The sequence below is a fragment of the Silurus meridionalis genome, chromosome 6, assembly GCF_014805685.1.
Source record: "Silurus meridionalis isolate SWU-2019-XX chromosome 6, ASM1480568v1, whole genome shotgun sequence".
In the NCBI taxonomy this organism is placed as follows: Eukaryota; Metazoa; Chordata; class Actinopteri; order Siluriformes; family Siluridae; genus Silurus; species Silurus meridionalis.
Genome location: NC_060889.1, coordinates 10,819,658 through 10,836,228, shown reverse-complemented (window position 1 = coordinate 10,836,228; position 16,571 = coordinate 10,819,658). Strand labels below are relative to the sequence as shown.

At 36.4% G+C, this 16,571-nt stretch overlaps 1 protein-coding gene across 5 annotated transcripts in view; it reads left to right on the top strand.

Annotated features, from left to right (window-relative positions):
* cacnb2a (calcium channel, voltage-dependent, beta 2a) overlaps window positions 1-13,942 on the top strand; it is a 72,752-nt gene extending 58,810 nt beyond the window's left edge. For 3 of the 5 annotated variants that reach the window (XM_046850645.1, XM_046850648.1, XM_046850646.1), the window contains 8 exons: window positions 941-1,080; window positions 3,467-3,547; window positions 3,889-3,947; window positions 4,671-4,780; window positions 7,510-7,661; window positions 8,225-8,320; window positions 9,417-9,602; window positions 12,196-13,942. In XM_046850645.1, the coding sequence (XP_046706601.1) occupies window positions 941-1,080; window positions 3,467-3,547; window positions 3,889-3,947; window positions 4,671-4,780; window positions 7,510-7,661; window positions 8,225-8,320; window positions 9,417-9,602; window positions 12,196-12,903 (1,532 nt within the window). In that variant the 3' untranslated portion in view covers window positions 12,904-13,942. Of the gene's footprint in view, window positions 1-940; window positions 1,081-1,369; window positions 1,390-3,466; window positions 3,548-3,888; window positions 3,948-4,670; window positions 4,781-7,509; window positions 7,662-8,224; window positions 8,321-9,416; window positions 9,603-12,195 lie in introns of all 5 variants that reach the window. The other 2 variants (XM_046850647.1, XM_046850649.1) reach the window with 1 other exon arrangement.
* The last annotated feature ends 2,629 nt before the right edge of the window (window positions 13,943-16,571 follow it).

Sequence of the window (16,571 nt, the reverse complement as noted above, 5' to 3'; positions counted from 1 at the left end):
TTTGGTATCCCGTGTGTATTTTCCACTTACAGAGGTTCCTGATCTTTTGAGATCAACTAAAGATAATTGAAAGAATATATAGTGACAAAAGTATTGGGACACCAAACATTTTACAGTTATGTGTTTTTTTCCCCAATCTATTACCGCAAATTTGCAGGCACACAGTTGTATAGAATGTCTTTAGATGTGGTAGCATTGAATTTTCCCTTTATTTGAGCTAGGAAACCCAAACCTGTTCCAGCATGACAATATCCCTGTGCAACTGAGCTGCATGAAGATATGGTTTACATGGGCTGGAGTGGAAGTTCTTGAGTGGTCTGCTAAAAAGCTCCAACATCAACCCTAGTAAACACCTTTGCCATAAATTGGAATGCTGACTTCACCCCAGGTCTCTTTACCCAGAACCTGATTTAATAAGCATAAATCTCCACAACAATACCCCAATATCTAGTGAAACATCTTTCCAGAAGAGTGGAGGGTATTATAATAGCAAATGTGGACTACATGTCGAATGGGATGTTCAAATGCACATGAAATCTTATGGTCAGGTGTCCATACACTTTTGACTATATAGTGTATGCTAGGAGGCTTTGGGATATGTATCTTTTAGATTTGTAAACAAATTAACTATTTGTAACTAATTAACTAACTATGTAACTATTTGTATACTAACAGATACATTTGTTATCCTAGTCTTTTGTTGACGTATGTGAGGAAGATTATATAAAGTACAGAATACAGTTTGTACAATTTTATGTTTTTGGGGACTTTGGACTTTTTGATTTGCAGTCATAGTGTTATAATAATTTTTATTATTTTCAGTGTCCAATTGACATGCATGATGACATTGTTTTTAGAGATCCATAGAGTCTTATTCCATTGTATTTAGTTTGCAGAGTCCCATATGTAACTGTATGTATGTGTCTATATCTGTGTGTAGCCATTGACATAGATGCTGTGGGTTTAGAGTCGGAGGAGCCTGAACCTCCTCCTCCTCCCCAGCAGCGTTCTCCCAAAGCCAGCCCAAACCAAGTTATATCTACTTTAACCCGTGAGAAACGAATGCCCTTCTTTAAGAAGGTAACCCAAGAGGCGGGGCTTCCCGCTTAGTTTTATTTTTTTCTCACTCCTCCGTACGTCAATCCAACCACATGCACTGTGTGCCCAGCTGTCTGTCACGCAACATCTGTGTCTGTATGACCGCACATGAGCAATTAGCATGTTCGCCTAGCTAACCAATTGACTTTATCCCTCTCTTTGCCTCCCTTCTCTCTCAAATTCTGGCCTATTTCACTATCTTCTTCTGCTTTCCTCTTTCACTTTATGCTTTTACTTCCTGTCTGTCCTTCTCGCTTGCTCCCTCTCTCAGCTAAGCAGAAGCTGAAGTCGGTAAGTTAGGCTGCTATAAGGACATGTAGAAGTCTCCTGAAGCCTGTAAGGCCCACTGGAGTCTCCGCATTGCTGTGTGTTTTTTTTCCCTCCCCACTAATCATTCTCTATAACTGAGTGTAGATTTTAACATAGATGTGTGTGTGTGTGTCTGTGTGTGTTTGTGATGCAATGAATGGGACCTCAGCTCAAGGGCATTTCATTTTCTCAAGAGATTCACATGTAAAGTAAAAACGAAAGCAGCCCAAGGTCTGTTTAGTCTAAACTGCTTTACAAAGCTGTACATCAGCTATACAGAGAATATACCCCAGGACCCGTGTTAGGGGTTTGATTTATTTTTATCGCCTTTTCATTACTAGACAACGAGTTCCCATTCACATTTGTGTTACAAAATACTTGTTTGATTCTTGCTTGCTTGACTAACATGTGTTTGTTGTGAAATGTTTAATGCACTGATTGTATCATTGATACCAATCCTGTACTTCATGATCATTTTGTTTAAATGTGTGATATTTGTGTTGTTCAGCTGTTTTTCTGATGGATTTAAAAAGAAAGTGATCATCTTTGTTTTGTTGAACACATCGAAAACAATAAAGCATGATCACGCTCAGCAAAGAAAATCCTGTTCTTGTGTTAGTTATGTTAGTCATTTCTTTAGCATTTGCGTTGCATTTATTGGGTCTTACTTATCAATCTTTTTTGTTCAAAGTTAAGAAATGTCCCAAAAAATTTGATGAGAGTTTTACAAAGCCTTCAGTAATGCTGAAGTGCTTTGTAGTCATGTGCAAATTCTGATAAATGCCGATCATCTAAAGTGCATTTGCTCCTCACAGCTGTTTAACATTGAAGCGACGGCCACAAAAGTTATTAAAAGGCAAAGCTAACAGTGAGTTGAAAAACAATGAAAAAACGACTGTAAACGAGCCCCTTTAAATGGCTGAGTGTGCAAGATTTACTAAAAATATAGCTCAGGAATTGCAAAAGTTTGGCTACCATAGATACAGATTAACTCCATTTGTAAGGTGCTAGTTTTATTATTCTAATTAATTGACTAATAAATTTATACATTTAATAATCCAAAGTTATTAAAATGTAATAAACTGCAAACCAGTAATAAATAAACTATTAAGACTTTGTTATTTATGTTCCTTGGCCAGTTTGAAGTCTATCAGAGGAAGTTTGCATTTGTGAAACTTTATATACATAAAATGACTGAAAAACAGGTTGCTTTTTTACGTAAAACTATTTTTTTTCTTATCCTCCTTCATGATTAAATTCATTCATATCCAGCTTGATAAACAAGGCCTGAACTATCATATCCTATTTTGTTATAGATGACTGCATCATCCATATCTAAAATGAGTACTTTATAGATACAGCCCACAGTCACAGCCTACTTCCTCTGTTCCACTTTCAGGCTGAGAAGATTAATTAAGAGGATTAATTTGCAACTGTAAATGAAGACCAAATTGAATCTTACATTACAGAATGTTAATTAAAATGTTGCCATTTCAGCACATGTTGATGAAGTGGACTCGTTGCTTCGTTGAATACATAACAAAAAAAAAAAAAAAACCTCATCAGCTGGTCTACATTGACATGTCTGCTTTCTATACAGTAATGCAATGTGTAACATTTTTAGCCAGAAATCAAGCACATTGCACACTGTAAGCAGAAAGTCTTACTTTAGTCTTTCTAAAGTTTTACAAATAATTTAAAGGTATTTGGTTTTTTTGTAATTTGGTGTCAAAATACAACAGTGGTTTCAATCCCAATACCAGACACCTCACTGATCTACACATTTATATTTTTGTGATACAGCATAACTGGTTAAATGATTAAACAGCACAGTATTAAGTACCAAACAAGCTTGATCAGTTGTGTTTAGTGTAGGAATGTGCAGCTCCTGGGGTCCAGTGAATTGGGATTGTTAAACCCTGGTATATGGTCTGTATTAATAGTTTTACCGAATGTGATGTAAATCGATGTCAGTGTGTCGTGTATAGGAGTGAGTGGGTGGGCATGAAGGGCTAACTGTGGTAGAGAGACAATGACATGTTTTCCTGTAACTCTTCAGACTGAGCACATTCCTCCATATGATGTGGTGCCCTCCATGAGGCCTGTGGTCCTGGTGGGACCTTCACTCAAGGGTTATGAGGTCAGATTTGTTAACAACAATAAATCAAACATTACACATCTTGGCAGAAAGAGGATTTCCAAGCAGTCTGTGAAACTGTGGATAGTTTCCCAACGACGTGTTGGTTTCAGTATTGCACTTGATGCTCAGTTCAGATGATATATAGGTTTATCCTCTAGCTATAGTAAGAAGCATTAAAAGAGTACAAATGTACTGCACATATGAAACTATGTTATGTATCATGAACATCTTTAATAATAATAACAGTAGATATGAGATAGATGTATACATAAATAATAATAGATGTATAACTAAAATAAATATGTATGTGAATCTATTCTGTGTCTCATTTATACACACAGGTGACAGACATGATGCAGAAAGCATTATTTGACTTTCTGAAGCACAGATTTGAGGGAAGGTAAGAGCTTAACCCAAAGTGCTCCTCTGTCTCTTTCTGTGAAAGCTCCTGTCTTGACTGGTCCTTCTTTGGGGTAGTTTATGTATTAGTGTGTGTATGTGTGTAGAGCTACTTTAAATAGTCTTGTCTCATTGCCTTAATTGGCCATGCTGGACTATAAGCGCAAGACTGGCTTGCATGCCTGCGCCTTCTCCTGGCCCGAGTGTTTTCCCGGAACAGGACTGATGCCTCCTCTCAGAGCAGTGCAGAAAAAAACACAAAAAACACAGCTCTGTGTGTGTGTGTGTGTGTGTGTGTGTGTGTGTGTGTGTGTGTGTGTGTGTGTGTATATGTATATATATATATATATATATATATATATATATATATATATATATATATATATATGTGTGTGTGTTGTGTGTGTGTGTGTGTGTGGGGGGATCTGTAAAATGAAAACAAATTATGTACAGTACAATAATAGTATTTTGACTTCTTAAAATTGGTTTACGTAAATGACTAAACTGTTTTTCAGTAACCAGAACTGCAGACTGCAAAGAAAATGTGTGCAGAATATTTGTTTCCAATTTTTCATTTCGTGAAAAAAATAACAAAATTTAAAGTACATTTTATTTCCCATGTTACGCATGAACCTACTGCAGTATCAGTTTATTTCTTGCAGAAAGTCATTTTCCTAATTGGCTTGTGCACACACTCTTTCTTTTTTTCTCACTCTGGTCCTAGGATATCAATCACCCGGGTAACAGCAGACATTTCTCTAGCCAAGCGATCTGTCCTGAATAACCCCAGTAAACACGGCATCATTGAACGCTCCAACACACGCTCCAATCTTGGTAAGTGCACGTGTTTGCGGGGAGTGTGTCTATGTAGCAAATGTACCGTTCTTGCATACTTGCTCCTTGAGCCCCACATTTGTCTTTGTACATTCCCAATTGTGCATCACTTTAATTCATATGAGTGTCCATAAAGCATGCATGCATGCATGCATCTCAAATACCATAGTAAATGATCAATGGCCTTCTTACATTGTTCCATCTTATTTCTTGCACAAGGTTACGAAAATGACATATCTAAACAACCTAAAAACAAGACTTAAAAGTAGGACATGCTGACTTTTGTCCCACAGGCTTTGAGTTTTATTACACAAGTGTCAGCCTCAAGGCCTGCAGGACAAATATGGGCTGATGCCACATTTCATTTGCTTGATGAGAACTTGCAAACAAAAAATAGTAATAAAACTGAATTGGCTGGTAGTAAATAGTATTCAACAAAATCACATTCACTTGAATTCACAGCAAACCTGAAGTGTAGTTCTGCATGGACCATTTGAATCTCAATGGGCTGAAACACTGATTAAAATCAACACCTGATCGTCTGATCATATGTTGGCTTTTAGTGTAAATCAGTGTTACACTTGTATATGTCTCTGGTTTACTATATACCAGGATCATGTAAGCTCTCTTTCCTACTAGTATCTATTTTGGATTTTTGGAAAACAAATCTAGCCTACATGAAGATTATTTCTTGCATGACAATTATTGTGTGGTACTCAACCATTACATAATTTTTGGTCCTCTAGTCCTCTAGTTGCTTTTTCCATAGTTAAACATCACCAACACTGAGTACAAAAAAAGTATTTAAAAGCAAAGCGGTATTAAACTAAATCTCTCCTACTGAAGCCAAAAAATAGATATACTTTCCAAGCATAGTTTTACACAATGTGCAATTAATCTAATTAAAAAATATTACAATTAAACCATCTGCCCACACCACAACCACAACAAAAAGTGAACGTATTTTATGAGAACATGTCATTCTAAACAAATAACCTTTGTAACCTTAATAAACAGTATATATATATATATATATATATATATATATATATATATATATATATATATATAGTGACTCAGATCTAAAAGTGCATGCAGTAAAATAATTAAAACCATCTACAAATTATTTATTCTAATGGTCTGTTATAATTATTAATCAATATATTAGATAATGATACATTACAGGCTAATAACTATATAGCTTTATTGTACAGTATACTGAGTTTGTATACACATGCAGTACAACACATGCAGCATTCTTTTATTAACGTATAATGTAATACTATCATTTGAAGTCTGAAGTACATTGAGGTCAGGACACATGATAAAGGTGCAGGAACTGAAGTGTGTGAACGGGAGACAGAGAAAGCAGGAAGCTTGTTGATTGTTAGTTTGGCCTGATTAGTGAGCCATGATTAAGATCAAAGGCATTCCTTGTAGCATGACCTCCTGATTGCACTCCTGGCAATCTTTTGTTCAATCGCCATTGAGCACACACATTAAAAGCACGCAAAGCACACACACGCACAGTTCCTTAAAACTCCACTAAATACAACGCATTATATAACATATATAATAATATTTGTGGAATAGACATTGCCCCAAAGCAGTTTTACTCAAATGTAAATACTTCTAGTTTTTAAATTGTCCGAAAAACAATAGTTTGGGGCTTCTGTAAAATAAATTCCCAAAATATTGGCTTGTTTTATGAAATAAATGTGTACTGAGAGGTCCTGAGTACAAGTATAATACATGTGCTAAATGTTTCTAATGCAATAACAATTTTAAGAAAATTGCAGACCCCACTATAAAAAGCATTACAGTTTTGGGGGGAAAAGGCATTTTAATGTCATTAACAACAAATCGTTGGTCAGACAAATGATTAAGGATAAAACAAATGCACTTCTGAGAGCTCTTGTGCCACCATTTGCTTGTTTCTTTTTGCTGCAGGGAACTGTATAGGGAAAAGCTAGAAACAGGAAATTCACTTATATACTCGTGACCTTGACAGTCGCGACCTCGATAGTTTTCCTCGATAGAGTACCTCGCGAAAAATCTGATAGTTCGCGAGAAAGCTGTGAGTGGCTCAAAAGTTCAGAGTTTGTACTAATAAATTACATAAAAATGTCCGAAAAACTATTATTGTATTATTCATTTAAAGTAGTAAACAAAACATTTATGACGAGTAATTTAAAATTTTTGGTGAGTTTACAGTATAGTGCATGTACAATTTCCCTTGAAAAAGAAACCATCAAAAGTGACAAAACCTCACCATTTTTTGTTACTCGTGAGGGGTCATAGAACGTAACCCTGCGAGTATCACGGTTGCACTGTAGTCATTTTGTACACAAGGATCAAATAATGATAACGGTTAAAATGTTTGATTCAATATGTTTGGGTTTACAAATCTTTTTAAAATACCCTTTAACTGTTTGAAGATTGTGAACGCTGAATGGAAAAAAATGCACTCTCCTTTCTGCAAAAAGAAGAGTTAACTCACAAATCATTTAAACAATGTTATCTTCAACTCAGTTACTTGATTTGATTGCTCGATTCTTGCTCATTTCCTGAACTGTGATTTGTTGTTCCATTAAAGGGTTCATATTTTGCCATTTTGGCCTTTTTTTTGTCCAGAAGTGCACATAAATTGGAGCTTGAAATGTTACTAAGTTACTGACATGAGCATGCACTGTAGTAATCGCTGTGTTACGTTACTTTATGTGTATTAGCTGAGGTACAGAGTGAGATTGAGAGGATCTTCGAGCTGGCCCGCACGCTCCAGTTGGTGGTTCTGGACGCTGACACAATAAATCATCCGTCTCAGCTGGGCAAGACTTCACTTGCACCAATCATCGTTTACGTCAAGATTTCCTCTCCGAAGGTGCACAAGTTCACACATACATACAGTATATCGCTAACAATTTAAAGTCTTCTATCCTATTACATCAGCTTTATTGGGTCTCTGTTGAATAGTATAACTATGTATGGCTACTAGATAATGGATATTTCAGTAATAATCTGGCAAAATTGCAGTCATAAAATAGATACGGTAAATGGACATAAATAGAAGTACTTGTGAGAGAAGTAAAATTATTAATACCTGCAACGAGACCTGAATTAAACTATTCTATCTATTTTATATGTCATATGTACTGACTATTACTGAATGGAAGAAATAGTAGAACTATAGTACAAGAAATTAAAAAAGGCAGTTTTCATTACTTGAAATGTATATAGGTGATATGTTGGTATTGTTCAAGTTCAAGTTTAAATTCAAGTTTATTTCTATAGCGCTTTTCACAATGAACATTGTCTTAACGCAGCTTTAAAGAACTTAATATTTAAAAGTAATGATGTGTGTTTATCACTGATGGGTGACTGTGGCAAGAAAACTCCCTTACTGTGCAATTTTTATACCAATATTGTGTTTATGTGTGTTTTCAGGTCTTACAGAGATTAATTAAATCTAGAGGAAAGTCTCAGGCAAAACACCTCAATGTGCAGATGGTGGCAGCAGACAAACTGGCTCAGTGCCCTCCAGTGAGTATGGACATTGACTTAAACATACATGAACGGAAATTAAATTTTTTTCAAATTGGATAGATTTAAGCCTTTGCTTTTTTTATTATTACATTTTATGACCCCCGAAGACACCAATTTTTATTGTTACTTCAGAATAAGCTAAAAAAATCAGAGATTGATATTACTGGCACTGCTTTACCACCTCAATGTTTCACCAAAATCATGTAGAATTTTTTTGTATCTATTTGCCTCCATCCCATTGCATAAATCTGCCCAAGTCTGTCATTGTGCCTGATGATTTTAGCTAAATGTGTTTTCATGATACAAAAAATGTCACACTTTGGTCAAATATTCTAAATGCACAGTATAGATATTGAATACATTTGCTGTAGTGATAAAAACATAATTCTTCTCCATTCGGTTTGTATTCAGATACCATTCACTGTGCTACAATAAAAATTAATGAATGAAATTCAATCCCTGTTATAAAATGCTAAATCCTTTTGTGCTTTTTGGATAAAAACAGACTTTATGCTTACAACTTTATTTCAGGTTGAGATGAATTCAAAAAGGAAAGACTGTGATTCTCACAACTATATATAGTAGGAAAAAAAAGTTTATGTGAAGGGTTTTCCCAGGCCAAAAATATGCTATTTTTATCTATTGCACGCACCCCTAGAGTGTGTGAGGGGATAGTCTAAATGTTCCCGTCAAACTTTAAGCCCTATGTATGCTACAGCCTTTGAGAATTTTGAATTCCCTTTTTGAATAAAAATTTATACTGAATGGATCTGTAGAAAAATGTCCTAAATGGGCCACCTTATTTCTGACACACTTTCTAACAGTTCCATACTCAATAACGGACAATACACTTCTCTCAAGTTTCTAAAAACTTTATATGCGGTTCTAATAGTAGCCAACTGTGCAATCTCTTTTCTTAAGCAGAATAGCTTAAATAAGAAATATAAATGAAATATTATTAAGTTACTTTTATTGTTTTACTACTTCCCTTTTTCTCCCTCTTCAAACCTTCCCTTCTCCCTGATATTATCCCATTAATCTTTCATTAAACTTTTTTCGCTTCTATGCCCTACTTTCCATGCATTTTTTACAGGATCTTTTCGACATCATCCTGGATGAGAATCAGTTAGAGGACGCCTGTGAGCACATTGCCGACTATCTGGAAGCTTACTGGAAATGCACACATCCGGCCAGTTGCACTCCGACCAATCCTCACTTAGACAAACTAACTGCTGCCCAATCAGAAGCTCCTGAAGATCTGTCTAGTCTGCCACTGCAGGTGCTCATAAAACTTCATCCTACTCCTACACCAGGGATACTAAGGATATGAGATGGAAAGAAGAATAGAGGGGATGGTGAAGTTTTAATGGGAAAAAATAAGTAAGGAAGGAAATGAATACAAGACAGATAGAACACAAGACGGTAGTCCAGGGTTGATGTAGTAGAAGAGAAGGTGACATCAAAGATTAAGAATGAAGCATTAGATAGACAAGAAGTAACAGAAAAGACACAAGGCAAGGGTAAAGATTTAGTCGAGTGAAGATTTGTGTGGGATCTCAAAAAACAGTGCTGTATTCCTAATGCCATTCATAAAAAATTATGCATAACCAATGGATACAAGACCTTATTTATGTGTTTATAATGCTTTGCATAAATATTCAGCCATTCTTGAACCTTTCTAGTTTTTGCAGTGTTATAGTTTGAAACTGAAATACATTTTAATTATGAGTAATTAATATATTAAAATAGCCTATAATAGATTGCAGTTGGTAATTTTTTCAGGAAAAATTATTAATCATGGACAGTTAGAAAAGGCCAAAAGCACCAAAGAGGAAAATGGTCAATTAAGTGTCTTAAATGTGAGCTCCTAACATGCTACTACCACCACCATGCTTCCCTGTTAGGATGGGCGCAATGGTTGAGCAATATTTCTGCCAAATGTAGGGTCAATTTTAAATACGTCAGACCAAAAAACATTTCTTCTCATTTGCAGACACTTCTACATGCCTCTTGGAAATCCAAACAGAACTTCACACAATAATGTTTCACTCAGCATGGTTATTTTAAGCTCAGCTTTCTTGAGGTTTGGACCATCCTGTGAAAAGCTTTTCTTATCTGCGGTGGATCTTTCCAGCTACTTTAGAGTCACCCATTGCTTTAATACTCTCACAAGAGTTACATTTCTTCCCATTTCTAATAAAGAATTCAATTGTACTTCACATATTTTTATGGCCAAACCCTAATTGACTTTGAAACTTTAGGTTTGTTCAGAAGAACGAACTGCTGCTTTAGACTTGTTCAAAGAACTCCACATTCTTCACAGTGCTGTTTGTTTAGGTAGGTTTTCTAAGAAAAACTACTGGAACAGAAGGGAAACAGGGCTGGTGTATTTATATTGAGGTCAGGTTACACTTTAAAGCCACACAGGGAGATATGAGAAATTGTTATTTAATAGGGAACCAATGTTGCTTTGACTGGATGTTTAAAGATTGTTGTCTCAGTCCTTTGTTTTCATAGCTCCTTAGTCTGGTTATGAGGTTTTTAGGTGTTCTCAGACTCTCTTACAAGAACAGGTGTATTAATATTGAAGGTAAACTCCATTAAAACAAATATGCAATTTCTGTTGGCATCGGTTCACACGTGAACTAATTACGGGTTACACAGTGATGAGGAAATGGAGATAAATACAAGCAAGCACAACTTCAGGATTATGTGTTATTCTGTGTAGATTTATGACACATAATCACAGTGAAGTCTTTTTCAGATCCAGGTTGTAACACCACAAAATGTGGGTATTCAACAAGGGTGAATACTTATGCAGAGCATTGTACAGGGTGTGTGTATGTGTGACAATACATGTTTTATTCTAAAAATAATGATCTCTTTATTGCCTGCTGTGGCTTTTGTTCAGTCTGAGGAGTCTAAAGATGCATAGCTTTGTCTATGGTGAGTCTGGGTGTGCTGTGGAGAAAAATTAAGTAGAAGAGAGTGTCAGCTGTTCTTACATTCAGACTAAATTAAAAATTTTACAATTCAGCTGACTTGTAGCTGACATGTAATAATAAAGCATGAGTTAAAAAGCTAAACATTACAGTTTTATATACATATATGTATATAAAACTGTAATGTTTAGCTTTTTAACTCATGCTTTATTATTACACATATATATATATATATATATATATATATATATATATATATATATATATATATATATATATATATATATATATATATATATACTCACACACACATACACACAGAAACCAGAAACATACCACTGAGTGTGAGAAAGTTGACCGAAACATGATCTGGTTTGCAGTGGTCTCATCTTATGTATGTAACCTATAACCTTTAGAAACCCTGCTGACATGGTGCTGGAGCTGGTGCTTCTTAATAGAATGTTTGTAGGAACCAATAAACTTAAACACAGAAACAAATCTAACTCGATTGTTTCCTATCAGTTGGTTATTTCATTCTCGTAAGTTATTTCAGTGTTATGGTATTCAATATTTCAATTTTATTTCCAACAGTAATCTTGCAATTTCCATGTCTTCAAACATGAAATAAGCTATAAAGCCCATTACATTAATGGGTCCTTGGTTCCAGACCAGAAACATTTTGATGATAAAACTGAACAGATTTTTCCCCAGCTATGACCTGACTCTTTTATACTGAGAAAATTTGAATTGGTTCCAGCACCAGAACCTTGTCAGTAAAAAAGGGCCACCAGTGTGTTGTGTACTGTAGATGTGTGTAGACTCTTTTAAAGCTTTGTATTGAAGTGAGAGTGATCTGAAATGCTGTGAATATTGCAATACACCACTTAGGCTTGTGTAAGTATATGTGTGTGCATGTGTTCACAAATTTAGGGCATGGGAGGCGCTCAGAAAGCTGAAAAGTCGTTAGGCGAGAGGAAGAGCTCTCTAGAAGACCATCACCATCACCACCACCATAATCGTCACCACCATCGCCTGCAAAAGCAAGAGAGTCTGGACCAACCTGAGGAAGACGATCCACAGGAAGAGGCCGCTAAAGAACAGGAAGTCTTACGGAGCGAGCGAAAAGTGCCGCACATACACCACCGCTCTTCATCCACACGGACCGAACACCACAATCACCACCATCACCACCACCATCACAGTCGTGTAGCACGCACACTCTCCAGGCAAGACACGCTGGAGAGAAGAGACTCTGCATGTGCAGAGCCACATGCCACTTACACACATTCAGATTCACCTACACACTCGCATACACGTCACACCCAGGGGGAGGAAGAGGTAGAAGAAGAGGACGAGGATGAAGAGGAGGAGGAAGAGGAAGAAGAAGAAGAAGAAGAGGATGAGGAAGAGGAGGAAGATCAGCCTGTTCAACATAACCATCACCACCACCATCACCACGGAAAGGGAGGAAGGGAAAGGGAGCGGGAGCATAATCACAGCAAACGGAACGACCAGCAACGTGGACAGCAGAGATTGCAACGAGAACGCTATCATGAGCGTGAAAGACAACACTCTACTGAAGGAGAAGAGAAAAAAGAAGAGACAGACTGGGAGACTGATCCCTACTTAGAGCAGTAATGCACAAACCCAGAAAGCCATGGACTGCATCGAACAGACAAATCGTACACCTTTTTACAAATGCTAGATTCAGGTCCAGAATTATTGCCAACAACGTTGATCAACAACAGTAGGAAAACAGTGGAAAAGGCGCAGTTTGTAATGCCTGAATGAATCTATAGACCTATAATAATTCGATCATGTCAAAGATATGTTATAGAAACTGTGAAGTTAAATTTTTCACAAAAGCGAAATCGAGTTTTAGAGTTAATAGATTTCATTTAGAGATAGCAGCGTTTCATTGATTCATTGTGATTGGCCTCACAGACAGCAGAAGGCTTAAACAATTACAAACTGCTCCTTTAGTATTGAGATACGATGTACTACAATGTTCTATCGTGTTGACATTCTGGCAATTTTTGTAACAAATCAACGGAATGAACCAGAAAGTTGCGTACATTGTATACCTCCTGGATACTGTGTAGATCATTCCAAATATTAATGACTGAGGGATTAGAGTTACTTGTCCATACAGACTCATGACTTGTACCCGTGAACTGCCAAAATGTGCGGCTATGGTCGTTTTTTTTGTACCTTCAGGCTGCCAGGACTAATCAATCAAAGCATCAACTAGTCCAAAATTTATTTGAATGCCACAAAGAAGACACATTGCGGTCAAATATGTTTGTTTGGTCTCATCTGATACATGTTCCAGGTCACTTTAGGTTCAGGCTCATTGCAAAGAATAAATGTGTAGTAATAGAAAATAATATCTAAAATAAAGAGAAAAAAAAAATAGACAATGACTAGACAGTTATAAAGCTCATAATGCTAATTCTGGGCCTGTCACACTTCACACATATACACCTACACGTACATGTGCTGCTATCCTGCCCTCTGGACTTTTGGCTCTCTGTTACTATGCCTCCTTTGTAAAGACTGGTGTTTTTAAATATGACTACATTATTGTAAATAAGATATAGGTATCCATGCATACTTGTTCTATCAGTGTGTGGACACGTGAATATTAAACAATAAATATGAGTCATTAATAATTTCATTCGGCATGAGTAATGGAGGGTGTATTTTGCAGATTTGGTTGCTGGGTCATCCACATTTACATATCCATATCTACATCTGAATTGCATTCTGCCATCTACATGCATTGTACACTCGAACCAAGCTGCTTGAAGACTTTGCGTGAAAGCATCCTTCGTTCTTCTAAAAGGTTTAGATTGGGTGCGTGAAGCTATATTCTAACAAGAAATCTGAAATGATGTACACCTTTAGCTATGGGTTTTTCTTTATGGGTTTTGATATTTAGAAACCAGGGCAACCAGTGTCCGATATATGATTCCGATTATTTTGGCTGATCCCCCCAATCTCTGAAAATCTAATAATTATTAAGACATGATGTAGAAAATTGTTTAACCTAAACATTTATTAAACAAGACAAACCAGTGCACTTGTTACCAGGTTTTGGTACCTGAGTTAGTTAGCCTAAACTACAGCTGGTTGAAGGCTTGCTAACAATGCACTTCCAAAAAGATATTCTCTCCAAAAGTAGCATCATATTTTTCCAATGCACTATATAAAGCTAGGTTAAGAATGAAGGATAAGAACAAAAGAAAGAAAGCACAGGACAGACCAAGCTGACGGTCCGCTATCGGGCAATGTTTGGTGGTTTTTAAACGTTGATCGGCTTTATTGTTGTGTGTTTAGCACTGTTGTCTCTAGTCGGACGGCTTTAGATGTCTTTTGCTCGATTCTGCATGTCAAATGCGGCGGATCTTGCCACTGCTTGCTTTATAAATTTTATATAAAGCAAGCAAATACTGCTTGCTTTATATGTTTATAATTTTAGCGCTTCCAGAGTCCCTGTTTGAATGCAGAATACAGACTACTGCCACCTGCTGGTATCGGAGAGATATGCTCTCACACAAGCGCAGAATGTACACGCTAGTTTGCGGTCGGCTGCAGTCTGTTTGGTATGTTCGCAAATGCCCTGCATATTAATCGGACTAATTTGCAGCACTATCGGTCGATGCAGATTAATTAAAAAATGCTAAAAATCAGCCCAAATAATCGGCCGGGCGATTACACGGTCAACCTCTACCTTTAGCATGATTATGTCATCGACAAAAACACATTTTGATGCACTACATACAACCAAATACACTGAAAACATATTTCTATATTGTTTCAATGCATTACTCAGGGTTATTCGTGATGCTCAGTAAGACCTGTACAAGCTTTAAGAATTTTTTTTTTTTTTTTAGCAAACTCCAATCTCAACTTCCTGTTTTTCTGATTTATAATTGACTGACCTTATATTGTGGTAAACCCTCTGTATTTACTTGGATGAATTCTGGTTCTGAGTTTAGACCTTTTCACAGAAATGCCTAGCCAACTGTATTGAAAGTTGTTGTTTTTTTATCGTTACTGCTATCATTGTTTTGTCATTCATCACAGTGGTTTACTGCTCTTACAGAACTTCTCAATGTTCCTGAGTTTTTCTTTACAGGACTGCACAAAATTATTGATTTGGCCGTGCTTAAGGTTTTTTTTTTTAACTTTCTCTCTGATGGTTTTTTCAGGTTTTTTCTTCTCATGATGGCTTGATTGAGTTAACTGCAACAGATTCCAAATGTAACAGTCAAATGTTTACTTCTAAGTGAAATAATTTTGTAATATCACACATCTGGATATGGAACAGCAAAGCAGCAATTGTGTAATTAATTTTCATTCTTTTAAAAGGGTGGACAAATGTATAGTTATGAAAGCCATATTCACATTTAACCTCATCTCTAACATCTCTAAAACATGGTAGAAGTAGGAAGTTACAATTTAGCCAGACTTCATATATTTATGGATCTGACTGTATATAGATGATAAAGTTGATTATTTTATTGTTAAATTGTCCGCCCCCCTGGTAACCGAAACAGAACCCCATGAGGTCTTCCTCTGGCATTGAGTCATTTTGACATGCTGTGCATACTGAAATACTTTTCTGCTCAGCATGGTTGCAAAGAGTTTAAATAACCACATTTTTTCCTCCCAGCTCACACTAGTCTCTAACTCTAGATCGCTGTGTGTGATCCTGGAGAGATCAGCAGTTTATGAAATACTCCTGCTAGTCCATATGACACCACCAAACATGCCACAGGTAGAAACATTGAGATCACATTTCCTCCCCATTCTGATAATTGCATTAAATGTCACATTTAGATGTACAGCAACTTAACGACTTATACAATGTTCTACTGCCACATTTTATCAACTGTTTTTTTTTTTTTTTCTTTTTGATTAACTGACTGGATTCATTTGTATATACTGTATATGCATCCATAGCGTGTCAGTGTGTGTCTTAGTGTTCTTTAGTTCAATAAGCTTGTATTTTGTGCTCATTAATCCATGCATTTGGACCTATCATATTGATTTGTGAATGAAGTAAAGCAGTGCACACGCACATACACACACACACACACACACACACACCCATCCCCATCTCAGCTGTGCCCCTAAAATAACCAGCACGATTCTCCTCACTGATTTCCTTCTTTATTTGTTTTAAGACCTGCATGAGTGAAATATCTTGTACATTTTTAGTCTGTAACTTCTCACCTACTGCCTATATATGGTGATTACCTTCTACTAAGATTCATCCAAAAAAAAAGTGTGTATGTGTG